This window comes from Pongo abelii, chromosome 15, assembly GCF_028885655.2.
Source record: "Pongo abelii isolate AG06213 chromosome 15, NHGRI_mPonAbe1-v2.0_pri, whole genome shotgun sequence".
NCBI lineage: Eukaryota > Metazoa > Chordata > Mammalia > Primates > Hominidae > Pongo > Pongo abelii.
In genome coordinates, this window is record NC_072000.2 from 24,198,682 (window position 1) to 24,225,968 (window position 27,287).

At 42.7% G+C, this 27,287-nt stretch overlaps 2 protein-coding genes across 4 annotated transcripts; one reads left to right on the forward strand and one right to left on the reverse strand.

Annotated features, from left to right (window-relative positions):
• The first annotated feature begins 4,446 nt into the window (after nt 1–4,446).
• RNASE6 (ribonuclease A family member k6) lies at nt 4,447–5,873 on the forward strand. The gene is made up of 2 exons (XM_063715320.1): nt 4,447–4,744; nt 5,108–5,873. The coding sequence occupies exon 2, from the start codon at nt 5,113–5,115 to the stop codon at nt 5,563–5,565; it is 453 nt and encodes a 150-aa protein (XP_063571390.1). The 5' UTR covers nt 4,447–4,744; nt 5,108–5,112; the 3' UTR covers nt 5,566–5,873.
• Nucleotides 5,874–24,661: 18,788 nt separating this feature from the next.
• RNASE1 (ribonuclease A family member 1, pancreatic) lies at nt 24,662–26,347 on the reverse strand. 3 transcript variants are annotated; one of them, XM_063715270.1, is made up of 3 exons: nt 26,100–26,164; nt 25,552–25,622; nt 24,662–25,397 (listed from the first exon to the last, which is right to left on the reverse strand). In XM_063715270.1, exon 3 carries the CDS (start codon nt 25,370–25,372, stop codon nt 24,902–24,904), a length of 471 nt encoding a protein of 156 aa, XP_063571340.1. In that variant the 5' UTR covers nt 25,373–25,397; nt 25,552–25,622; nt 26,100–26,164; the 3' UTR covers nt 24,662–24,901.
• Between the last annotated feature and the right edge of the window lie 940 nt (nt 26,348–27,287).

Consider the following 27,287-nt stretch of genomic DNA (forward strand, 5'->3'; position numbering starts at 1 on the left):
TTTTATTTTATTTTTGAGACAGACTTTCACTCTTGTTGCCCAGGCTGGAGTGTAGTGGCGCAATCTTGTCTCACTGCAACCTCCGCCTCCCGGGTTCAAGAGATTCTCCTGCCTCAGCCTCCTGAGTAACTGGGATTACAGGTGCCCACCACCATGCCTGAATAAGTTTTGTATTTTTAGTAGAGACGGGGTTTTACCATGTTGGCCAGGATGGTCTCAAACTCCTGACCTCAGGTGATCTGCCCATCTTGGCCTCCCAAAGTGCTGGGATTACAGGCGTGAGCCACCATGCCCAGCCAAATCTTTTTTTAAAAAATAGAGATGGGGGTCTTGCTATGCTGTTGGTTTCAAACTCCATGCCTCAAGTGATCCTCCTGCCTCAGTCTCCCAGAATGTTAGGATTACAGGCATGAGCCACTGCACTTGGCCAAAAACACTTTTTTTAAAGTTGGTATATAACTTTACCTCTAGCTATTCAGCAAGTTACTCATTATGTAATACTCCTGTGTGCATGTGTAAATAAACTTTGAATTTTCTCCTGTTAATCTTTTTCTAATTCACAAGCTCCTTTACCACCACCTTTAAAACCTAAAATGATAGAGGAAAAGTTTTTCTCCAAACAATGTGATGCTGAACATCTTTTCATTGCTCATCTGCCATCTGTATATCTTGTTTGGTGAAGTGTTGGGATGCAGAGAATCATACTACAAACTATGATGCATGGCATTCTGAGCACTTTTGAATTAAAGAAATTAAATTAAATTAAAGAATTAAATTTAACTAGAATTAAAGAATTAAAGAAACCAAAAGTTCTTAGAAGCTGCCTCCGGACCAAAGATGTTCTAATCTTCTCTCGTTCCTCCCCTAGCTCTCAAATGCAGAGAGGAGCTCTCTCTGGGAGTTCCCTTGTCCAGCTAAGGAAAACTTCTTCCAAGAAATGCAATTGTCTTAAGACCCCCCTTTCTAAAAATCTCATCAGATAACCATGAAATATTAGCCACCTGAAAAAAGAAGAGACTAAAAGTCTCTTCACACCACACCACACTCAGATAGACCTTTCATCTATTCTTCCAAGAGCAGCTCCAAAAGAGTACCTAAGAGACATAGTGCAGTTCCACCCTTCACCTTCCCATAACTCGTCACCCTTCCATTCAGCTTCCAAAGAGACTCACTTACAAACTATTGTCTGCTCTTTGGGGCCAATTCCTTAAAAAATATTTAAAACTCCTCAAAATTGCCTACATTTTCCCCATGTTCCTCTCCCCTATGAAGAGAGTATATGAATTTCAACTATTTAGTCTTTCTTTGAGTCTCATAATTTTTATGGTTCCCATGATTATGCACAGTAATAAATTTGTATGCCTTTTTCTCCTGTTAATCTGTCTATTGTCAGTTCATTTCAGAAGTTTTGAACCTTCAGAGGGAGAGGAAAAATTGTCTTTGCCCCATACCATTCAGATGTTTTGCCCATTTTTCAACTAGGTTGTTGGTTTTCTTATGGTTGAGGTTTTTTGAGTTCTTTGTATATTTTGGATAATGTTCTTTTATCAGATATATCTTTTGCAAATATCTTCTCTCTCAGTCCCTGGCTTGTCTTTTTATTCTCTTAATAGTATCTGTTGCAGAGCAGAAGTTTTCAATTTTAATGAAGTTCCACTTATCAATATTTTTCTTTCATGGATTGTGCTTTTGGTATTATATCTAAAAAATCATTGCCAAACTCAAGGTTGCCTAGATTTTCTCCTATGTTATTTTCTAGAATTTTTATAGTTTTGCATTTTGCATTAGGTCTATGGTCCATTTTGAATTAACATTTGTGTCAGGTGCGGTGGCTTATGCCTGTAATCCCAGCACTTCGGGAGGCCGAGGTGGGCGGATCACAAGGTCAGAGGATGGAGACCATCCTGGCTAACAAGGTGAAACCACGTCTCTGCCAAATATACAAAAATTAGCTGGGCGTGGTGGCAGGCACCTGTAGTCCCAGCTACTCAGGAGGCTGAGGCAGGAGAATGGCATGAACCCAGGAGGCGGAGCTTGCAGTGAGCCGAGATTGCACCACTGCACTCCAGCCTGGGCAACAGAGAAAGACTCCATCTCAAAAAAAAAAAAAAAAAAAAAAAAAAAAAATTGTGTAGCCAGGCACGATGGCTCACACCTGTAATCCCAGCACTTTGGGAGGCCTAGGTGAGCGGATCACCTGAGGTCAGGAGTTCGAGACCAGCCTCACCAACATGGTGAAACCCTCTCTCTACTAAAAATACAAAATTAGCTGGGTGTGGTGGTGCATGCCTGTAATCCCAACTACTCGGGAGGCTGAGGCAGGAGAATCACTTGAACCCGAGAGGCAGAGGTTGCGGTGAGCTAAGATCATGCCACTGCACTCCAGCCTGGGCAACAAAAGTGAAACTCCATCTCAAAAAAAAATTGTGAAAGATGTAAAGTCCAGGCCTATGAAAAGATATGAAGTCTAACCTATGAAAAGATTTATTTTTTGCATCTGTACATTCAGTTCCACTACCGTTTATTGAAAAGACTAACTTTTCTCAATTGAAAATTGATTCTGTATCACAGATTAGTTCACTATATTTGTGTGGGTCTACCTCTGGGCTTTCTACTTGGTTCCATTGACCTATTTGTCTATTTTTCACCAATAACACACTGTTTTAACTACTGTAGCTTTATAGTAAGTTTTGAAGTTGGGTCACGTCAGTTTTCTGACTTTGTTCTTCTTTTTCTGCATTGTGTTGACTATTCTGAATCTTTTTTTTTTTTTTTTTTGACATGGAATCTCGCTCTGTCACCCAGGCTGGAGTGCAGTGGTGCGATCTCAGCTCACTGCAAGCTCCACCTCCCGGGTTCAAGGGATTCTCCTACCTCAGCCTCCCAAGTAGCTGGGACTACAGGCCCCCGCCACCATGCCCAACTAATTTTTTGTATTTTTAGTAGAGACAGGGTTTCACTGTGTTAGCCAGGATGGTCTCGATCTCTTGACCTCGTGATCAGCCTGCCTCGGCCTCCCAAAGTGCTGGGATTACAGGTGTGAGCCACCGTGCCCAGCCTGAATCTTTTACCTTTATAAAAACTTCAGAATCAGGTTGTCACTATCCACAAAATAATGTGCTGGAATATTGATTGAGATTGTGCTGAATCTATAGATCAAGTTGAGAGGAAATGACATCTTAACATATTGAGTCTTCCTACTCATGTACATGGAATATCTATGCTTCCTCAATTTCTTTCATTAGAGTTTTAAATTTTTCCCCATACCAATGTTTATATAATGTGTTAGATTTACACCTAAGTATTTCACTTTCTTTGGTGCAATATAAATGGTATTGTGTTTTAAATTTCAAACTGCAATTGTTCATTGCTGGTGTATAAGAAAGCAATTGACTTTTGTATATTAACCTCGTATCCTGCAACCTTGCTATAAACAGACATTATGTTTATTCTACAGACATTTGGAGCCATAAAAGCATGGGGCAAGAGTGTTGTACTATTATATCTTCTCAAAAAAAGACTAATCTGGAAGTAATGTGTAGAATGGATTGGAAGGAGAAAAAAACAAGGCAAGGAGTCCATGTGGGAGGCTTTTATGTGAGCCCTCCATGAGACAATGAGTTCCTGAATAAGGGTGTTGCAGTACCAGTGAAAAGGTAAGAACAGATTCAAGAGGCAAATATCCTAAATTCGGCCTTCATCTTCAGGCTTACAGGTCTTTTCATACACAGTTCTGTCTTTGGGAGGCCCTTAACACTCTCTTCACCTAACTTTTAATTATTCCTCAAAATTCAGTTCAGGTGTTGTGCCCTCCAACAATCCTTCCCCTCTACTATCTTCCCGTAGCCTCCTGCAGTGTCCTCCATCACACTTAAGTGCTATTTATATTAATATAATCTACTTGTCTATATACTTACCTGCCTGTCTCTAATCTCTTTCATTAAATCATGAGCTCCTGGCAGATCACGAGGTCAGGAGATCGAGACCATCCTGGCTAACACAGTGAAACCCCGTCTCTACTAAAAATACAAAAAAATTAGCTGGGCATGGTGGCGGGCACCTGTAGTCCCAGCTACTCGGGAGGCTGAGGCAGGAGAATGGCGCAAACCCAGGAGGTGGAGCTTGCAGTGAGCAAAGATCGCACCACTACACTCCGGCCTGGGCAACAGAGTGAGAGTCCGCCTCAAAAAAAAAAAGAAAAATCATGAGCTCCTGAATTTGTGTAGCCCAGTACCTGGCCCAATAAGTATATGCATAAATGAATAATTTATTCACATCTGTTGTAGGAACTTACAACATTACCAAGTATGTGGAAGGTATTATATCATATTTATGTGACATATTTTCTCTTAAGAAACAGGAATCATAAAGCTTCAAAAAAAAAAAACACTGAAGCCTCAGATGAGGCAGGAAGCACTCATTCCATATCAGGAAGTGATCAGTTCCTCAAAACTGAGTTTTCAGTCATGTTGTTTCTTTAAGTTGGCTTAGCCTTCCTGTATACATGTGATAATGATACTGTTTTAAAGAACAGGTGTGAAAGTCTAAGAGTTTAATCCAGACTCTGCACAAGAAGTTAATCTGCCAAACCCTAGGATTCTCTTTCTGAAAGCTCAGAATATTTCTTCCCCTTCCCTACACACACAGGGCTGGAAGGGTTAGAGAAGAAAGGCAGACAACAGCTTCTGAGCTTTGGACTAATCACAGCCTCTATTCTCAGCAGGAGCCCCAACACTGAGACCAGGTAAGAAAGAAGGCCTCAGGGGTGGAGCGAGTAGAGCAGTAAAGACGGCTGGGAGGTAGTGGTCAGACAGAGGGTAAATATTTTAGGAGGGAAGAGGGAAGAAACTGTTTCTGATATGACAGCCATCAAATGCATGAGTACTGGTGAAAGAAAATGGGATATGCCAATCAAAGGAGAGGTCATATTTCTGTTTCCTGGGCTTCAGGTTCTTTATAGAATTGTGAGACTCTGTGAGAAAGAAGATGGTTTTTAAAAGGGAGCTATAAAATCTTAAAAGGCAAAATAAAAATCTAAATAGTTATGATTAAAAATTTTGCTCTTACTGCTTCTCCTACTATAATTATCTTCTCTCTTTCTACACAGAAAAGATGATGCTACGCTTTCCTCTTCTTTTATTGTTGCTCGTTCTATGGGGACCAGTGTGTCCACTTCATGCTTGGCCTAAGCGTCTCACCAAGGCTCACTGGTTTGAAATTCAGCATATACAGCCAAGTCCTCTCCAATGCAACAGGGCAATGAGTGGCATCAACAATTATACCCAGCACTGTAAGCATCAAAATACCTTTCTGCATGACTCTTTCCAGAATGTGGCTGCTGTCTGTGATTTGCTCAGCATTGTCTGCAAAAATCGTAGGCACAACTGCCACCAGAGCTCAAAGCCTGTCAACATGACTGACTGCAGACTCATTTCAGGAAAGTATCCCCAGTGCCGCTATAGTGCTGCTGCCCAGTACAAATTCTTCGTTGTTGCCTGTGATCCACCTCAGAAGAGCGACCCCCGCTACAAGTTGGTTCCTGTACACTTAGATAGTATTGTCTAAGGCATCCACTGTGTTTCCTTTCATTTGACATAGCTTCTGTTACAATTGCATCCACGTTTTCTTTTCTTTTGTTGATTTCTTGTTCCCATAGAAGAAAGAAGAAAGGTGTTGGGAGAATTAGAGTGCCTAGGATGCCAGACCAGAGTTGAGACAAAAAGAAATAAGATTATTTTCTGCTTTGTAGTTCTGTACTTTTCGAGAGAAGGGAATAGGGAAGAGAGCAAAGAAAGATTCAGATTTCTAACCGTGAAACTTTTGCCAAGCTTTATTGCCCTGTGTTCACAGCAATAAAACCACTTCCTGCTGCATTCTAATGAGTGTGTGTTTGAGATCCACTTTCAAAGCATTGTTTACTGGTACTCAAAGTAACACTGTTTTGACTTTAAGTCCCTAGAAAACTTTTGAGGCCTCCTTGGGGCCCCACTTCCTTGCCCACAAGAAAGGAGAGCGTTTGGGACTTTGGAGCATTTCTTCAAACTCTGCTTATGACTTTATATATTCCCCTGGAAACCATTGTCTATGCTTAATTGGAGGTAGTACTGATACCTTAAAGACAGTTGATGATAATTCACACATAGATTCTGTCACTGGCAACTGAAGGATCCTATGTCTTTTCTATTTGTTTCTGTTTATAATCAGATAATGTTTTAAATATAAGGTGATAGTAGTAGTGATAGGGATAATAATCCATTGTAGTAACCTTAGGGTCAATGCTCTATTATTTATTGAAGTGGATAAATAGAAAGCATAGATCAAGAAAAAAGCACTAGGCTTGTCGTGGTGGCTCACGCCTGTAATCCCAGCACTTTGGGAGGCTGAGGCAGGTGGATCATCTGAGGCCAGGAGTTCAAGACCAGCCTGGCCAACATGGTGAAACGCTATCTCTACTAAAGATACAAAAAAATTAGTTGGGCGTGGTGGCGGTGCCTATAATCCCAGCTACTTGGGAGGCTGAGGCAGGAGAATCGCTTGAACCCAGGAGGTGGAAGTTGCAGTGAGCAAATATTGCGCCACTGCACTCTAGCCTGGGCAACAGAGTGAGACTCCCATCTCAAAAATAAAAAAAGAAAAAGAGAAAAGCACCAGAAGACCGGATGCAGTGGCTCACACCTGTAATCCCAGCACTTTGGGAGGCTGAGGCAGGCAGATGACTTGAGGCTAAGAGTTTGAGACCAGCCTGGCCAATGTGGTGAAACCCCATCTCTACTAAAAATACAAAAAATTAGCCGGACATGGTGGCAGGAGCCTGTAATTCCAGCTAATCAGGAGCCTGAGGCAAGAGAATCGCTTGAACCTGGGAGGCAGAGGCTGCAGTGAGCCGAGATTGCACCACTGCATTCCAGCCTGGGTGACAGAGCAAAACTCCATCTCAAAAAAAAAAAAAAAAAAAAAAGGAAAGAAAGAAAGAGAAAAAAGCACTAGGAAACTAAAAACATTCTAGTCCTGTGTAAATACTGAAATACCACAGAAATATTGGGGTTTTGGAACAGAACCTGAACTAAGTCATTTCACAGAAGGAACTTCAGTTTCCTTGTCAACCTCTAGAGTCATTGGGCTAGTGGGCCAGTGTAAATCCCAAGTGCTTTGTACAGTGATGAGTCTTCAAGTAGCAGCCAAAGACAATGAAGTTTGAAAAGGCTACATATTGTAGTGTATCCATTACCTGTGCTGCAAATGAGTCTTTCCAAACCAGACTATTAGTTTAATAGATATGCTAACTCAGCTCACCTTCCTTTACGCTACATATTTATGTCATATCTTAGGAACAAAGAATGGAATATGAGGTTTCAGGAGCCTGGATTCCAGGGTGATGACTGATCAAGGGCCCTCCCATTGGGAAGAGATTAGCAGGCCAGGGCTATATGGCACCTAAGAAGGTGGGTACCTTATAGAGGGAATCCTACAGTGGGACTTAAGTGCTCTAACTCAAAGCAGCTTTCAGTTGTATTCAGCTTTAAGCTGTGTTGCATTTACATTTTATTGTCTCAGAGTCTTCATGTAAAGTGTGGTGGAATGGCAGGGAGAATCTGTGCTCATGTTTGGTATGAACAAGTATAGGAAAGTAGCAGCATCTGAAGGGAAAGGGGTTGAATGGATTTATATGAACATTACCTGGAAATTGCCAGAGATTCTTAAAGGTAACCTAGTAAAACCAAACAACTCAATTGCTCATGCTATTGTTATTTATATAGTAAAGGTATCTCATGGATTGAATACATCTGTGCTGCAAAAATTTTTCAACTGTCAGAAACATTAGGGAACATGAAATATTACTTAAAATTAGTGAAATAAATTGTGAGGTCTAAAATACTGCAAATATTTTGTAACAAATGGTTGAAAACAAAAATATAATGAGTGCCATCTTTTGAAGAGATTTGCAGCAACAATACCTACTCTTCCTCACCCTCCCATGACAAACCTATCCCCAACAACAATTACAGTCACTTTTTGTTGCTGATCAAGGAAAAGGCAACAATGAGGGTAACTTTTCAACAATCTATTATGCCCAAACTTTTAGGTGTTAGTTCTAAACAAGTGGAATAGACTGGCATGGAATCTCTCATAGATTTATTTTTTCTACATGCAGTTATGTATTGCAGAAGAAGTTCAATACATAATTGCTAAGAAGTTCACTTAGACATATCCCTAGAATATACAGAATGATCCCAAAGCAGGCAAAGCTTAGAAGTGAATTCAGCAGATGTTCCAGCAGCTCTCAACTCTGGCTTCATATTAGATTCACCTGGGAGCTTTTAGAAAAATACCAATGACTGGATCTACTAAATAAATTTTATGAACATTTAATGAACAATTAAATGTATGTATATCTGGGGTGAGACCTGGGCTCTAATGGATGTTTGTTAAAGATCCCCATGTAATTGTAATGGGCAGCAAATATTGGTAACAACTGTTGATGCAGGGGTAAGCAAACTACATCTGCAGACCTCGGGCCGGCCGCGCCTATTTTATACTGCCTGGAGTAGTGTGGTTTTTACTTTTTTTTTTTTTTTTTTTTTGAGATGGAGTTTGGCTCTGCCACCCAGGCTGGACTGCAATGCCTCGATCTCGGCTCACTGCAACCTCCACCTCCTGGATTCAAGCGACTCTCCTGTCTCAGCCGCCTGAGTAGCTGGGATTACCCGCCACCACGCCCAGCTAATTTTTCTTTTTTTCTTTTTTTTTTTGAGACGGAGTCTCGCTCTGTCGCCCGGGCTGGAGTGCAGTGGCGCGATCTCAGTTCACTGCAAGCTCCGCCTCCCGGATTCACGCCATTCTCCTGCCTCAGCCTCCAGAGTAGCTGGGACTACAGGCGCCCGCCACCCCGCCCGGCTAATTTTTTGTATTTTTTGTAGAGACGGGGTTTCACCGTGATCTTGATCTCCTGACCTCGTGATCCACCCGCCTTGGCCTCCCAAAGTGCCGGGATTACAGGCGTGAGCCACGGCGCCCGGCCTAATTTTTGTATTTTTAGTAGAGACGGGATTTCACCATGTTGGTCAGGCTGGTCTGGAACTCCTGACCTCAGGTGATTCACCCGCCTTGGCCTCCCAAAGTGCTGGGATCACAGGCGTGAGCCACCGTGCTTGGCCGATTTTTACTTTTTTAGGGGGAGAAGAAAAAGGAGGAGGAAAAGGGGGGGGGGAAGAACAGGAAGAAGGAAAGAGTAGAGATGTGAGGGAGGAGAAGGAAGGGGAAGAAGAGGAAGAAGAAGGAGAGGAAGTGACACAGACCCTATGTGTTCCACAAAAGTGAAATATTTCCTGTCTGGTCCTTTATAGGACAAAGTGTGTGTTGATTCCTGGTCTTCTAGACTATTCAATGGATCTTGTCCTTTGGCTGTGGCTGAGGCAGGTGGCTGGAATTCAGTAGGAAGGACGACACTTGGTAGACTGAGAATTTTGAACTGGGGCCTCAGGAAAGTAACGAATTTTGTTTGCTTGTTCGTTCGTTTTTGAGACGGAGTCTCACTCTGTCGCCCAGGCTGGAGCGGGATCTCGGCTCACTGCAAGCTCCGCCTCCCGGGTTCACGCCATTCTCCCGCCTCAGCTTCCCGAAGAGCTGGGACTACAGGCGCCCACCACCAAGCCCGGCTAATTTTCTGCATTTTTAGTAGGAACGGGGTTTCACCGTGTTGGCCAGGATCGTCTCGATCTCCTGACCTGGTGATCTGCCCGCCTCGACCTCCCAAAGTGCTGGGATTACAGGCGTGAGCCACCGCACCCGACCGTAATGAATTCTTAATATTCCTTTCTGTGCCCTGTTTCAGTCTTTTTCTGAAATGTACTCATTTCCTCTGCTTTTCTTTTTCACACAGTAAGTAGACAGTCATCCCTTTCCATCTTACTTTCTAATTTTCTCTTAAATATCATTTATTTTTGAAGGGATTCTGACTGATCACATAGATCAGACATGACCACTCGGACAGAACCATATTGCAAAAAATAGCTTCCAGGAGCCTTTCTTGTGGACCATGCAGAAGAGAGGGTTAGAGAGAGCTGCCCTTAGGGCTGGCCAAATGGGGTCTCCGGCCTCGCCTGTTCCTCAGGCACCCCCTTGCATCTTGGAATACCCTTCTCAACATTTTCTAAGTCTCTCATCAGCGGCTGCAGTCAGCCCAGGCTGGTAGTGCCTGGCCTGAGATCCGCATGGGATCCTATTCTCTTTCTCTCCTTTGGGGCTTTCTCCCACCCTCAACGCTTCCCTCCAGCACAGGAAGCCCTAAGGAGCTTCAGGACTCATGTTTGTAGTGTTATCTTGGGGCCAGGACTGGTTCCAGGTGAGTTAACCCTGGTTAGAGACGTCATAGTTCTCAGAGAAAATGGGCTAGATAGACAATTCAATACTTTTTCTTTAACCACACAGTGTGGAAACATAAATTGAATAACAATGTACTCTTGAGGAATAAAGGAAAGTTTATTTTAAGACCGGAGGATGTGGGACCGGTAAAAACATTAAACCACTTTTACAGCTTTACTTAGTGAGTTAGGTGGATATTTTAATTAATTCCATCTGAAAAGAAATTATACAATCTAAAACTGATTTTATTGATTCTTTTGATACTGTGAATATTCAAGTCATCTTTTTAATTTGTAAAGTTATTTTTGAAAATGCCGTTTTATCTAGACAATGCTAATAAAAACAAGAAAGTGTTTGTCCACATTTGAGTCAAGATTGCAAAAAAACCCCACAAAAACCCAGGTGTAGGGATGGCAATAGCAGAGCCAAAGAGCCTCACAAGGAGTAGAAGCAGAAGCTCGTGGGGATGGGAAGTCTTTGGGGGCTGTTCATACTTGATGGATTTTGTCAAGTTTTTCCCTTGCTCTTTCTAATGAGTTCACTTCATTTTTAACGGGATTATTTACTTTTCAAAAATTAAACAATCCAGATAAATACAATATACTAGTGGCATGCAAAAGAAATAAATATTAAGTGTTTCATTTGCTTAATATTTTAAAATAAATAAAATATAAAAACATTGGGGTCCATTTTATTCCTCTCTCATCATTCTTCTTAACTCTTCTCAGATGAAATCATACATTTGGGGTATATTAAGTCCTATTTTTTATACTCTTCAAGTATAATACATTCATAAGCAAAATGTAGTGTTTCAGTGTGCAATTTTAATACATTTGTACAAATACTATCATAAGGTACATATCATTCTGCAACTAGTTTTTTTCACCCAGCAGTGTTTCCAAGACTCATCAATATTAAAATGTGTATTTGTTGTTCCTTTATTTTTATTGATTCATTATTTTCCCCTTTGTATTAGTATACCACCATTTATTTATCAGTCTTCTGGTGGATATTTAGGATGTTTCCAAATTTTCACTCTAACAAGCAATGTTGCAATGAATATCTTTGTACATTTCTCTGTGTGCACATGTGGTAAATTTTCACTAAGATATGTCCAGATGTGGAGTTGCTAAGCCATATTCGTGTTCAATTTTACCAAATATTGCCATATTTTCTTCAAACTAGTTGTAGCCAATTGTATTTTCCAAAATGTCCACACAGCCAGGCACAGTGGCTCACTCATATCTGTAATCCCAGCACTTTGGGAGGCTGAGGTGGGCGGATCACTTGAGGTCAGGAGTTTGAGACTATGGCTAACATGGTGAAACCCCGTCTCTACTAAAAGTACAAAAATTTGCCGGGCATGTTGGCACACGCCTGTAGTCCCTGCTACTCAGGAGGCTGAGGCAGGAGAACCGCTTGAACCTGGGAGGTGGAGGCTGCAGTGAGCCAAGATCGCACCACTGCACTCCAACCTGGGTGACAGAGCAAGATTCTGTCTCAAAAACAAAAACAAAAACAAAATGTCCATGCCAACACATCCCATTCTACATGTTCTTTTTACATTGTAACACTGGCTCTTCTCTATCTAAAATAGGCTCTATGTTCCCTTTCCTTGAGTATGAGTTAGTCTTGAGAACTCACTTCTAATGACTAGAATGCAGTGAAAGTGACACTGCCTGACCTTCAAGACTAGATCAGCAAAGGTGCTACAGCTTCTGCTTTGGCTTATCCTCTCTGTCGTGGGACACTCACCCTTGGACGCAATCTTCACACTGTGAGAACATGAATGCTACCTGGAGAGGCCTTCTATAGATATTTCAGTCAACAGTTCTAGTTAAAGTTTCAGCCAGCGTCAACCACCCAACATGTGGGTGAGTGAACTCTCAAATGATTGCAGCTCCCAGCCTTTGAGTCTTCCAGTTGCGGTCCCAGTCATTGAAACAGAGTCAGGCTGCCCTCGCTGTGATTCATCTGAATTTCTGACCCACTGGGAGCATAATAAATGATTGTTTTATGTTACCAAGTTTTGAATTAATTTGTTACACCAGTATAGCAACTGAAGCATTGATTGTACAATTTCATATTCAGCAGAAACTATGGTATATGAGATTTTGTTTTTCTATATTCCATCTGTAGCAAAACATGACACGGTTATACTCCTACATTTTTGCCAATCCGATGGCTATGAAATAGCACAGTGTTTTTTTAAAAAGAAAAAAATAGCCCACCATTATTCCATTATTGTTCTGGAGGAAAAAACAAAAACGACCACAGATGTTATCAGTGTCATTACATCCTCAGTTCCAAAAACAACAGCAACAGCAAATCCTCAGTTTCTAGCACAATGCCTGGTGCTAGTAGGTTTTTAAGAAATATTTGCTGAATGTAGGAATTAGTAAATGCCACTGTTTGCTCAACTCGATTCTAAGTGGTTTATGTAACTTGATGTCCTTAATGTACACATTAACTTTAATGAGCATACTTATCTTCATTTTGTAAATATTGAATAGTCTTCAGGAGATGAAGGTATTTAAATGAGGTCATATTTATAGGTGGCACTTATAATTGGCAGAGCTTGAATTCAGACACAAAGCCCTTTCCCTTTCTCTTTTACATTAAGGCCCAAAGAAGCTTACAAATTATATAACAACACTTTTTTAAAGAATTATATTTTATTCTACTTACTACTTTATTTTTATGTCTTTCATCAAATATTTGCCCTTTATGGGTCACTCAGATTGCCACTACATAATTTATATCAGAGTTGGTCCCGAGCTAGTTGACAGCCCTCTCAAGAAACAAGCCATAAAATACTTGGTTCTCTTCAATCAGTAAGATGTCTCAAGACAGCCCAGTGTTTTTAAGACAGCTGTAGATTCTCTATATATCATTTAATCATTATTCATTTATTCATTCAAAAATTTACTATGTGACAATTATGTGCCCAGGCTGCATTGAGAGCTACTCATATAATTATGGACAAAGAGTCATGGTCTTTGTTTTCATGGAATTTGGGGTCTAGTAGGGGAAATAGATATTAACCCAATAATCACTCAATTTGAATCAATTCTAGAAAGAAAGTGTATACAGAGTTATGAGACCATTAAGAAGGAATATGAGTAAGTTTAGAGGGTCAGGAATGACTTCTCTGAAGAAATGATGCCACTTGATTTTGAGACAGGAGGGGGCAAGGAAGTGCTGGGTAGAGAAGGGTGGGTCCCTGGCTAGGGCTCCACCTCCAGGCCTGTGCCCACCCACCTAGGTGAGGACAGGCATTTCTGTTTTTGTGCCCAAATGTTGCATTTTCCAAGAACACCCTGGCCCACCATGTCCCCATCCTGGCCTATAAAAACCCCAAGACCCTAGTGGGCACAGACAGAAGCGGCTGGATGTCGAGAGGATCACGCCACTGGAAGAACACACGAGCTGCTAGATTTTGAGAGGAGCATGCTGGCGGGAGAACACACCGGTAGACACCAGCAGACACCAGCAGATGCTGCCATGCCATCCACCGGTGGAACAACATGGACACCGAGGGGAATTTGGTGCTGGGCAGTCTGACTCCAGGGGAAAACCACCTTCCCACTCTATCCCTCTTCCGGCTCACCATTCATCTGCTGAGAGCTACCACCACTCAATAAGAAACCTTGCACCCATCCTCCAAGCCCACACGTGATCCAATTTTTCCAGTACACTAAGACAAGAACCCCGGGATACTGAAAGCCCTCTGTCCTTGCGATAAGGCAGAGGATCTAATTGAGCTGATTAACACAAGCCACCTGTGGACAGCTAAACTGAAAGAGTGCACTGTAACACACACCCACTGGGGCCTCAAGAGCTGTAAACACTGAACCCTAGACACTGCTGTGGGATCAGAGCCCCACGACCTGCCCATCTGCGTGCTCCTCCTAGGATATGAGCAGCAGGGCACCAAAGAAGTAAGCCCTGGGAGGGGGATAAGGGAACTTTTCCCATTTCAATTTGATATGTGAAGAATCAATACCATTTCAAGGCAGTTATTATTATCAGTTCATAGATGAAGAAACTGAGGTTCAGAATCTTCCCCAAATAACAAAATTAGTAAAAGGCCTACCTGTGATTTGAAATCAGATCTAGTTGAATTAAAAACTCAAAACTTTTCCTTCATTTATAACAAAAAGTGCCAAGGAAGAAAAATCTCTCACACAAATCTTGGAAGGGAAACATTCAGCAACATAACTGCCTATGGTCCCACTTACAGTTTGTACCGCAAATGCGGAAATGTTCTTTTTTCTTCTTCTCGTGGTCGTGTTTTATAGCACTTAACAACAGTTGCAGTTGATAAGTTAAGCCAAGGTCTCAGGACAGGGTCTTGCTCAAGGTGTGTGGAATCCCACTAACGCTATGTTCCAGCTGCTATTTTAATCAAAGTTGTGCTCCCTGAGAAAGTCCTGGAGTGCTCACTACCAAGGACAAAGTGAGGAGGGGGAGGGTTTGGGTGGTTTTTTAAAATTGTTATTAACTAGAGTCCTTACTTTATTCAGATTTCCTTAGTTTTTACCTAATGTCCTTTTTCTGTTCCAGAATTCTATTCAGGACACCACATTACATTTAATTGTAATGTTTCCTTAGGCTCCTTTGGCTATGACAGTTTCTCAAATTAAACTTTCTTTGATGACCGTGACAGCTTTGTGGAGAATTGGTGAGGTATTTTGCAAAACGTAACTGATGTATTTTTAACTTGACTTCTCTTTCAAACAGTGTCATTAATTATTAGGCCCAGGCGTTCAAAATTTCTCCCGTTGGCAAAAGGAAGCAGTTGACTATTTTGTGGTGAAGATATATAGTCAAAATAAACAAGAAAATCTTGGAGGTGGGGTTTGAGGATTATTTAGTACAGGCTTTTTCTATGGAAGCGACAGTGCCCCTGAGGGGCAAAAATTATTTTTTGGCCAGGCACAGTGGCTCATGCCTGTAATCATAACACTTTGGGACGCCGAGGCGGGCAGATCACCTGAGGTCATGAGTTCAAGACCAGCCTGGCAAACATGGTGAAACCCCGTCGCTACCAAAAATACAAAAATGAGCCAAGTATGGTGGCGGGCACCTGTAATCCCAGCTACTCAGAAGGCTGAGATAGGAGAATTGCCTGAATTCGGGAGATGGAGGTTGCAGTGAGATGAGATCGCATCACTACACTCCAAGCTGGGCAACAGAGTGAGATCTGTCTCAAAAAAAAAAAAAAATTATTTCTTGAGGGGTAAAAAAATCATAGATATTACAATGGTTTGTCGTCCTTCAAAATCAACCCTGCTCAACAAAACTCATTTCATAGTATTTAATTTCATAGGATGGATGGAGCGGTTAGGAAGAAAAATATCTAAAAGTGCTCCTCCTATATGTTTGTCCCCTCCCCAGTTCATGTTGAAAGGTAATTGCCAGTGTAAAAGTATTAAGAGGTGGGATCTTTAAGAGGTGATTAGGCCATGAGGGCTCAGTCCTGAATAGATTAATGCTATTATTGCAGGAGTGGGTTCCTTACAAAAGGACAAGTTCAGCCCCCTTTTATCTCTCTCTTGCTCTTCTTTTGCCCTTCCGCCATGTGATGATGCAGCAAGAAGGCCCTTGCTAGATGCTGGCACTTTGATATTGGACTTCCCAGCATCCAGAACTGTGAGTCAATAAAGTTCTGTTTATTATTAATTACTCAGTTTGTGGCTTCCTGGTCTGTTTGTTTGTTTGTTTGTTTGTTTTTTGAGACAGAGTTTCACTCTTGTTACCCAGGCTGGAGTGCAATGGCACGATCTCAGCTCACCACAACCTCCGCTTCCTGGGTTCAGGTGATTCTCCTGTCTCAGCCTCCCCAGTAGCTGGGATCACAGGCATGCACCACCTCGCCTGGCTAATTTTGTTTTTTAGTAGAGACAGGGTTTCTCCATGTTGGTCAGGCTGGTCTCAAACTCCCAACCTCAGGTGATCTGCCCACCTCAGCCTCCCAAAGTGCTGGGATTACAGGCGTGAGCCACTGCAGCTGGCCAGCATCCTGTTATAGTAGCATGAACTAGACTAAGACAGCTCCTTAGGGGTCTGATAGGAAAACAAAGATTGAGTATAATGTTAACTGTAGGGTTTCTGTAGATGATGTCTTATTTAGTTCAGGCTGCTGTAACAAAAATACCATAGACTGGGTGGTTTAAACAACAAACATTTATTTCTCAAAGTTCTGAAGGCTATGAAGTTCAAGATCAAGACATCAGCCAGTTTGGCTCCTGGTGAAGACCCACTCCCTGGTTTGCAGTGGGACACCTTGCTCTCTCCTCACATTTCAGAGGGATAGTGGTCTTCTCCCTCATGTCTCTTTTTATCAGGGCACTAATCTCATGATGAGAGCTCTATCCTTATGACCTAATTACTGCCCAAAGGCCCCATCTCCAAGTATTAACACACTGGGGATCAGAGTTTACATGTATAAACTTTGGAACGATATAAACATTTAGCCCATAGCAAATACCCTAAAGGTTGAGAATTTCCCTTCCATTATTAGTGTGCTGACAGCTTTTATCAGAAATGAATGTGGGGTTTTGTCAAATGCTCTTTATGTGTCTGCTGAGAACATCAAATGGTTTTTTTTTTTTAGTTTGTTAGTATGATGAATTATATTGATTGACGTGAAAAATTACATCAACATTTGTTCCTGGAATAAACCCCACTTGGTCGTGATATATTATTCTTTTTATACATTGTTAGGTTCAAACAGCTAAAATTTTGTTTAGAGTTACATTTATGAGAACTATTGGTCTGTAGTTTTCTTCTAAATGTCTCTGGATAATTTGTCTTGAGTGACATCAGAGAATTAGTTGGAAAACTTTTTCTTCTGGAGTAGTTTGTATAGAATTAACATGGCTTTCTTAAATGTTTAACAAACTTCACCAGTCAAGCATAAAGTTTTCTTTGTGGAAAGGTTTTCAACTGCAAATTTAATTGCTTAAATAGATCTATGGCTCTTCAGGTTACCTATTTTTTAAGTGAGCTTTGGAAATTTGTGTCTCTTAATTACTTGTCCATTTTATTGAAGTTTTTAAATTTATTGACATAAAGTTGTTCATCATATTCTCCTATTATCTTTTCGCTACCTGTGTAATCTGTAGGAAAGTCATCTGTCATTTCTGATATTGGTTGTTTGTGACATCTTTCTTTTCTCCTCAGCTTAATGAAAGGTTTAGCAATTTTGTTGATCTTCTCAAAGAAACAGGATTTGGTTTTATTAAATTCCTGTATCATTTTTCTGTTTCTTATTTCTTTGATTTCTGCCCTGATCTTTATTGATTTCTTTCTGCTTCCTTTGGGTTAAATTTTATCTTTTTCTATTTTCTTAAGGAGGAGCCTAAGATCATAATTTGAGATTCTTCCACTTTTCTAATATAGGTATTTAGCGACAAAACCTTTTAACCTAAGTAACAAACAGAGAGAGGGTCTTTAAAAGAAAAAGATATTTATTTGGGAATAAAGTATTGCAGTGAGAATACATGTGCCATAGTAAACTATGTGCGTATTCAGGGAGGTAAAGGAAGACAAAGGTTTTTAAAAGAAAAATGAAGAGGATTACAAAATTGTTTTGAAATGATTATCCTTGGCTACAAAGATCACTAACAAGGATGACACCAATTTGAGGTTGGATAGGCAGTTGTTGAGTAAATATCCTTGCAGAAATATTTTTTAGATGATGTTGCAATGGCCTTTATGTAAGATGGTGGTTTTTGAGATCTTCTGTGATAATTACCAGGCCTACAAGCATAAGAATTCTCCCTTCTTAGCTTTCCCCAGCTCTATTTGTCAGGATTTTTGTTGTTGTTGTTGTTGTTGTTTGTTTTTCTGAGAAAGAGTCTCACTCTGTCACCCGGGCTGGAGTGCAGCTGTGCAGTTTTGACTCACTGTAACCTCTGCCTCCTGGGTTTAAGTGATTCCTGTGCCTCAGCTTCCCAAGCGGCTGGGATTACAGCTGTGTGCCACCAAACACAGCTAATTTTTTTTTTTTTTTTTTTTTTAGTAGAGATGGGGTTTCACCATTTTGTCTAGGCTGGTCTGGCACTCCTGGCCTCAAGTGATCCGCCCACCTTGGCCACCCAAAGTGTTAAGATTACAGGTGTGAACCACTGCACCTAGCCTTGTCAGGGTTTCTTTAACATTAGTGACTCCGTTTTGATTCTGACAACTTTCACAAAACTTTCTCTTAAATTGTACTTTATTACCATCACCCAATTTTTTATATATTGTATATATTTTAATTTTTCTTTTGATTTCTTCTTTGACCCAAATGTTACTTAGAAAATGTTATGTTAGGCTGGGCGCAGTACTTCACACCTATAATCCCAGCCTTTTGGGAGGCTAAGGCCGGTGGATCACCTGAGGTCAGGAGTTTGAGACCAGCCTGGCCAACTTGGTGAAACTCCATCTCTACTAAAACTACAAAAATTAGCTGGGCATAGTGGTGTGTGCCTGTAGTCCCAGCTACTCAGGAGGCTGAGGCAGGAGAATCGCTTGAATCCAGGAGGTGGAGGTTACAGTGAGCCAAGATCATGCCACTGCATCCCAGCCTGGGTGACAGAGCAACTCAAAAAAAAAAAAAAGAAAATGTTATGTTACATTTCATGTATATATACATATATGTGTGTGTGTGTGTGTGTATATACACACATATATATACACATATATATACACATACACATACACACACATATATATAATATTACATATATATATATAAAGTTGACTGTAAAACAACCTCAGGCAGGCCCTTCAGGAGGTATTCCAGAAGAAGGCATTGTTGTAGGGGATGATAGCTCCTTGTGTTATTGCCCCTGTAGATCTTCCAGTGGCACAAGATATGGAGGTGAAAGACAGTGATATTGATGATTCTAACCCCATGTAGCCCTATGCTAATATGTGTGTTTGTGTCTTAGGTTTTTTGTTGTTGTTGTTGTTGTGTTTTTTTGAGATGGAGTTTCACTCTTCTCTCCCAGGCTGGAGTGCAATGGCGTGATCTCAGCTCACTGCAACCTCTGCCTCCTGGGTTCGAGCAATTCTCCTGCCTCAGCCTCCCAAGTAACTGAGATTACAGGCATGTGCCACCACGCCCAGCTAATTTTTGTATTTTTAATAGAGACAGGGTTTGGCCATGTTGGTCAGGCTGGTCTCAAGCTCCTGACCTCAGGTGATCCACCCGCCTCGGCCTCCCAAAGTGCTCGGATTACAGGTGTGAGCCACCGCAACCAGCCTGTGTCTTAGTTTTAACAAAAAAGTTTAAAAATTTTTTTAAATAGAAAAAAAAAAAAACCAGATAAGCCTGAGCAACATGGTGAGACCCTGTCTCTACAAAATATACAAAACTTAGCTGGCATGGTGACAACGTGCCTGTAGTTCCAGCTACTCAGGAGGCTGAGGTGGGGAGGCAGAGGTTGCCGTGAGCCAAGATTGTGCCACTGCTCTCCAGCCTGGGCAAGAGACCGAGACCCTGTCTCAAAAAAAAAAAAAAAAAAAAAGAAGAAGAAGAAAGCTATAGAATAAGGATATAAAGAAAACATTTTTGTACAGCTGTATAATGTGTTTTAAGCTGCGTGTTATTATAAAAGAGTCAAAATTCTTTTTATTTAAAAATATATAAAGTTTAAAAGTTACAGTAAGCTAAGGTTAATTTATTATTGAAGAAAGAAAATTTTTTCATAAGTTCAGTGTGCCCTAATGTTACAGTGTTTATAAAGTCTACAGTAATGCACAGCAATGTCCTAGGCCTGCACAATCACTCACCACTCACCCAGAGCAACTTCTAATTTTGTTTTTTTGAGACCAAGTCTTGCTCTGTCACCCAGGATGGAGTGCAGTGGTACGATCTCGGCTCACTGCAACCTCTGCCTCCCAGGTTCAAGTGATTCTCCTGCCTCAGCCTCCTGAGTAGCTGGGATTACCAGCGCGCACCACCACGCCCAGCTAATTTTTGTATTTTTAGTAGAGACGGGGTTTCACCATGTTGGTCAGGCTGGTCTTGAACTCCTGACCTCATGATCCACCCACCTCGGCCTCCCAAAGTGCTGGGATTACAGGCGTGAGCCACTGCACCTGGCCGCAGCTTCTAATTCTATAAGCTCCACACATAAGTGTCTTACAGAGGTGTACCATTTTTTACCTTTTATACCATATTTTTACTGTAACTTATCTACGTTGACATACACAAATATTTACCATTGTGTTACAATTGCCTATAGTATTCAGTACAGTAAACTGCTGAACAGGTTTGTAACCTAGGAGCAATAGCTTATACCATATAGCCTAGATGTAGAGCAAGCTATACTGTCTAGTTTTAGGTAATATAGTCTATAAGGTTCCCAACAATGATGAAGTCACTCAGTGACACATTGTATCCCCATCATTCAGCAACACATGACCGTACTTGGTGTATACACTGGTTTTATACTCACTCTTTTGAGAGTTGGTTCTTGAAATCAAGTTTAGGCCTTTCTACCGTCTCTGCCCGATCTTCTGTGCTTTCTAGATCTCTGGTTATCCCCTCTCTTGGGATGGTAGAATTCATACTCCTATGAGTTCCAGTTCTAATGTTCCTGGCCCCTCTTTCATCTGAGGCCCTCAAACAAACAAAGATCATATGTTGGCCCCTTGAATTATAAATACAGAAAACTGTAGTGAGACATTGTCAGCTCTGTCCCCAGTCTTGATTGGTTGCATGCAAGCGATAGAATAGGATGTATGATTCTTGATTCTAAGAGCAATAGCTTTTATTATGTACAAACATTATCCTAAATATTTTTTATATGTGACCTCAACTAATCCTCAACAAATCTCTGAAGTCGATACCATGATTATCATGATTTTTTCCATAGGGAACCTGATGTTAAAACAGTTACATTCCCTGCCTGCTGCCACACTACTCCCAAAAGGCACAGTGAAGTGTGAAACAGGTCTGTTTCACTCCAGAGCCAAGGCTCCAAAACACCATAGCACATGCCTCGGTGATGGTGGCTAACTTTCTGAGTGTCCACAGAACGCTGAACGCTATGCTTTCTCTGAATGTTATCTTCACCACAGTACTTCTAATTAAGTGTTATGAATATTTCCATTTTACAGAAGTCCAACAGGCACTTGGAGTTGTTATCCTGTCTCAGGTTTTTAAAATCCAGGCTAGAGCCATAAAAAATAAGCCAATCTTTGTAACTACTGCACTCCCTCCAACCTCCAATCATTCACTCCTTCTTTCACAAATGCTAGAAAAATGTTCCTTTGACTTAAGAATGTGTATGTCCAGACATTCCCTGGATTTTAAAAGGGCAGATTTTTTTGGGTAGAATAGTATATCCGTCTCTCTATGTTCATTAATAGTACATTGGGAATTTCTGAATTGAATCGTATTCCAAGAGTAACTGAGAACATGAACACTCCTGAACTGAGAACATGAACTGAGAACATGAAAGCTCAGCTGATGGCAGGGGAGAAGTTGCAGAGGAAGCGTGAGGGCTGTTGCACACTAACTAGCTGGCGGTACACAACTGACCAAGCATTCACAAAGGCTGCCTCACTTCACATCTTGCCAAGGGCTTTCATGCCCCTACTTTTTTTTTCCCCCTTACAGCAGCCTCAGAAGGGAGGCAGGGCCAGTTCCCTAAGACCTGTTAACAGTTTCTAAAGTCCCTCCACTCCATCCAGCTGTCCCAGGAAGTAGATGTTCATTTGTCCCCACACACACTTCTATTCACCCCACAGCCACCCCATCCCCACCACTGTGGCACCTAATTTAGACCAGCCCGCCATAGGGATGTGTCAGGGCAGCTACAGATGCAATCCAAGAGAAGTGGAAGAATTGGGTAGAGGCTGTATTCATTTGCTAGGGCTGCCATAACAAAATGGGCGGCTCAAATGATGGAGATGTATTTATTTATTTATTTTTTAAAATTTTGAGGCAGGGTCTCATTTTTGCCCAGGCTGGAGTGCAGCCTCGACCCCCCAGGCTCAAGTGATCCTCCATCTCTGCCTCCCAAGTAGCTGGGACTATAGGTGTTTGCAACCTTGCCTGGCTAATTTTTTTTAACATTTTTTGTAGAGACAGGGGTCTCACTATATTGCCCAGGCTGTTCTTGAACTCCTGAGCTCAAGCAATCCTCTGCCTCAGCCTCCCAAAGTGCTGGGGTTACAGGCGTGAGGCAGCATGCCCAGCCAGAAATTCATTTTCTCACTGGAGGCCAGAAGTTCAACAACAAGGTGTGGCCGGTTTGGTTTCTCCTGCTTCCTCCTTCCTTCTTCTGCAGTGAGCAGATCTATGCCAACGTGCCCCCAAGGGCTGAGGGAGATGAGAGGCCAAAAAAAGGGCTTGACTGAAGTAGGAAACTAAGAAAATAACAGAATCATAGCATACGTAATAGTAAGAGAAATAACAATAGCTCATCGAATGAACTGCTGTATTAACCAAGGCTGAAAAGAATTGAAGTAGCCCCCCTGACATTAACCATATCTATCCTCCACATATTTTGTAGGCTCTGTAAACTCCTGTTTCTTTCTTCCCTGCACAGCTGCAAGGTCACCAGACAGATAAGCATAAGCTGCAAACCAAGTTCTCACAGAGATGTAAGACATGTTACAAAAGTGTCACAGCAGCCTTTTGTTCTCGCTTCTGTAAGCCTGCTTCACTTAGTTCCCGCCTCAAAATGCTTAAAAGGGACTCATTTTCTTTGTTCTGGGCTCAGCCTTTTAGGACACAAGTCCGCTGGGCCAGTGTACACCTTAAAATAAACACCCTCCTGCACGCCATCTGGTCTCTCTGGTTCCTTAAATCCCACTTCATGACAAGTTCAGTTTCTCAGAAAGAAACATTTAATAGGGACTTACAAATAGAAGCCATGTCTCAGGCAGCCACAAGACAGTGGATCTCCGCACAGGCCCTGCAGAAAGTATTCTTTATATGGCAAGCTTCCCCACCCCCGACCCCGCGAGATGGAATCTTGCTCTGTCACTCAGGCTGGAATGCAGTGGCCCGATGTCAGCTCACTGCAACCTCTGCCTCCCAGGTTAAGTGTTGACAGATGCCAAAGGTAGTCTTTCAGTGGCTGTCAGGAAGGGTTGCCAAGAATGGAGTGGACTCATAGGCTAAGAACACTGGGAGCCTGTGAGAGCCCACCAGCAAGCTCTGGGAGAGAGCTACCGCTCCACGGCACTTAGTGAGGAGGGGAGCTTTCTTCCTGAGTTAGAACAATGGCTTGGAAGTCAGGAAACCTAGGGTGTAGTCCCAGCTGTACCACTAACTAGCAACAAGCCATGTGCAAGTCACTGGAAAGGCAGGGGTCACATTTGGTCAGGAATGGCAAATGTGTGGCACACACACCCTTCCCCCTCTCGTGCCTTCGATAGAGGCTGTTGTTCAACCACATCGCTGTCTAGAATTTTTTTCTACAGCATTTTGGGTAGGCACTTCCTTTTTTTTTTTGAGACAGAGTTTCACTCTTATTGCCCAGGCTGGAGTGAAGCGGCACCATCTCAGCTCACTGCAACCTCCGCCTCCCAGGTTCAAGTGATTCTCCTGCCTCAGCCTCCCTAGTAGCTGGATTACAGGCACCCGCCACCACGCCCCACTACTGTTTGTATTTTTAGTAGAGATGGGGTTTCACCATGCTGGCCAGGCTGGTCTTGAACTCCTGACCTCAGGTGATCCACCTGCCTCAACCTCCCAAAGTGCTGGGATTATAGGTGTGAGCCACCGCGCCCGACCAGCACTTCCAATTAGAGTTGGTACACAAACTGAAATCTACTTGCTATCCCTCAATTCCGTGCTCTCCAAAGTCACTTCTAGCTCTAAAATGTAAGGTTCTGGCTTTCCAACTAAGAGGTGCCCATTTTTCTGATTTAGTAATCGCTCACTCAAAAAAAAAAAAAGGAAAATGGAAATTTAGGATCATAATTTCATTGAGTCCTCTTCCCCACCCTGAGGCTAAGCAGGATCTTCCTGAGGTCACACTCACCTTCCTTCTGTGCCAGAGAATGATTGTATTTGAGCTTCACCCCTCTGTCAGTTCACCCTGCATGGCAGTGTCCCAGGCTGTAGCTCCCCTTTGTCTAAAACAGCCCACGCTTAACAGTTTTATGTTTGGCATCAAGGAATCTACAAGGAAAGGAATTTTCTCAAGCCACTAAAATCCAAGTCAGAAGGGAAGGCATTTAATTACTTCATTCACCGTTTTCCAAAGTGAATCAGATTTACAGTTCTTACCCCTTGCTGGAAGGCAATGCCAGGAACAGTACCTAGACAGAACCGCTTCAGAAATCAGGTGTTTGCAACTGTTTTATTGAAAGAAAGAGTGGAGGGGTTAACATGGGGCCCACCTCACAACCCACTCTCCACTCCCAAAATCACGCAGGGATGGGACTCTGGAAAGGGAAGTGTGTGTGTGTTGAATAGGAGCCCTAACTGTAGTTACTTCTTTCACAGCAGGGAAGGAAGAGGGAAGAGGCAGCTGTGGAGAGGATGAGGTTGAGGGAGGTGGGGTATCTCGCTGCTCTGACCTTAGGTGGAGTCCTCCACAGAAGCATCAAAGTGGACTGGCACATATGGGCTCCCTTCACAGGCCACAATGATGTGTCTCTCCTTCGGGCTGGTCCGGTATGCACAGTTGGGGTACCTGGAGCCGTGTGTCAGGCGGCAGTCTGTGATGTGCATGCTGGAGTTGCTCTTGTAGCAGTTGCCCTGCCCGTTCTTGCAGGTGACCTTTTCCTGGAAACAGACATTCTGGACATCTACCAGGGGCTCGTGCACAAAGGTGTTCACTGGTTTGCACCGCCCCTGTGTCATATTCCGGCGCCTCATCATTTGGTTGCAGTAGGTGGAGTTGCTGTTGGGGGAACTGCCTGAGTCCATGTGCTGCCGCTGGAATTTCTTGGCCCGGGATTCCTTGCCCAGGGAAGGCTGGACCCAGCACAGCACCAGCAGTATCAGGACAAGTAGAGGGAGCAGGACAAGAGATTTCTCCAGAGCCATGGTGGCCTCACTTTCCCGGCAAAGCCTAATTGAGAAAAGGAGAGAGAAGGAAAAGAGCCCTCTTAGAAAAAGAACTCCAGCTCCCACCTATGGCTTCCCTGGTTTACAGTTTTTGTTTCAGTCAGCCAGAAAGACGTCCATCCCACTTCCTGAGGTTTTTCGTGTAATGAGACACTCACGTGTACCCTTCTCCACGAGGGTTTTATTCCCACTCTCCAAAGCGAGGTCTTCCTCCCCTCTAGGTGGTGACCTATGAAGTGACCTAAAATCCTGTCAGTTACTATGTTTGAATACTGGAGTTCCTTGGATCCAAAATACATTTGTACCCAGTGCTCAAATGGCTCATCAAAACATCAGTTTGAATAAATCATGAACCAAATTGTATCCCCGACATCCAGGACCATGGGTGACAGAGCCTTGTTGTCTTACAGCATAAGGGAACTCAGGCCAGTGCCTGACACTGGCATCATAAAAGCTTCCATTGTATTCCGAAGAGAAATGCTGGCCTCCCCCAACTTGGGGGCTCCTTCTTCTCCAGTCCCATGGATGCTCTGCAGCCTGCACGTTCCACCCGGACCCGTCTGCCCCCAGCTGATGTTTGCCTGGGCCACATTTTTTCAGCGCTAGCATCATCCAAGCTTTCTCAGTGCTGTGGACTGGCCCTAGCTCCCTCCTCTCCAACCCTGAAGCAGAAGCGGCACATGAGAACACCTCTTGGGCTGCTTACCTGGATCTGCAGCTTGGTGTCTGAGAGAGATGGAAGGCCAGTTTCTGCAATCACTCAGCTCCTGGGGTGTGGACCTTATACAGATTACAAAGGGGTTTGGCTTCCAAGAGGAAAAGGGTGGGAGGAGCATCTCGAGCTCAGTTCAAATAAAATCAAGGATGTGAGGAAGGAGTGGTGAATCACCCAGGCCACCGTCTTTCCAGGGCTGCTGAAGAAAGAGCAAATCTTTGCCTACATTAATCTTTCTTCCTATGTGAACCACATCTGTCTGCTGATGCACAAGGAGCAGCAGAGAAAGCCACTACAGCACTGGTGCCCAAACCTGGCACACTAGGAACAAAGTCCTTGTTACTTCTTCATGGGCGTTTTCAGCAAGTAGACTTGGAGGTTAACAAAGGATGCAAAGGAGAGGTTCTAATGGGAGATATGGAATTCTGGCCAAAGCTATTCCAGGGCTTCTAAGGAGCAAAACCCAAGTCTTTTTCTAGGAGGGCATTCTCCCAACACTACCTCTCCCGGGGGTGGGAGGCAGAGTCTGGGGGAATGGAGGCTGTCGCTGCTCCCAGCTGGAAGGCTTCCCAGACATGGAATAGAAAGGGGGAGTAACTGAATAGGGAGGAGGAGGAGGCCTCTAGGGTGTGCTCACCCAGTTCTGGCCACTTTCCAACCACCCTCCACCCCTGCTCTGGGGGCATCAAGAGGATGGGTCTGTTCTTATCTACAGTAACCACTGACCCTGTAGGTCGGAATTGCGTAGAGGAACTAAAGATAAACTTAAATCCCAAATCTCAAATTCTTTTTGGGGAAAAAATACAAAGAATATCATATTTGTTAGCAGCAGAATGCCCTCCTAGAAAGAGATCTGTTTTTTTGCTGAGTAACAATTTGGATACCTCTAAGAATTATCAAAATATCCCTTCATGCTCTGTATTCAGATTGTTTCAGCCTTTCTGTGTAAAAAGTGGCCATAGTGAAATTATCTGACCTACCTTGTGTGATTGTAGGTCGTAAGATCCTCATTCCAGAGAGGGTCCTGCCCTACATACCCAGAGAAAAGGACGAATGCTCAGAGAGGCCAAGAAGAATCTAGACAGGGAGGCCTTGCTGGGTTTCCCCACTCAGTCTATTTTCCTTAGATCGCACCCCTGTTATTCAGTCATATTTCTACATAGCTGTTCATACTTTGTT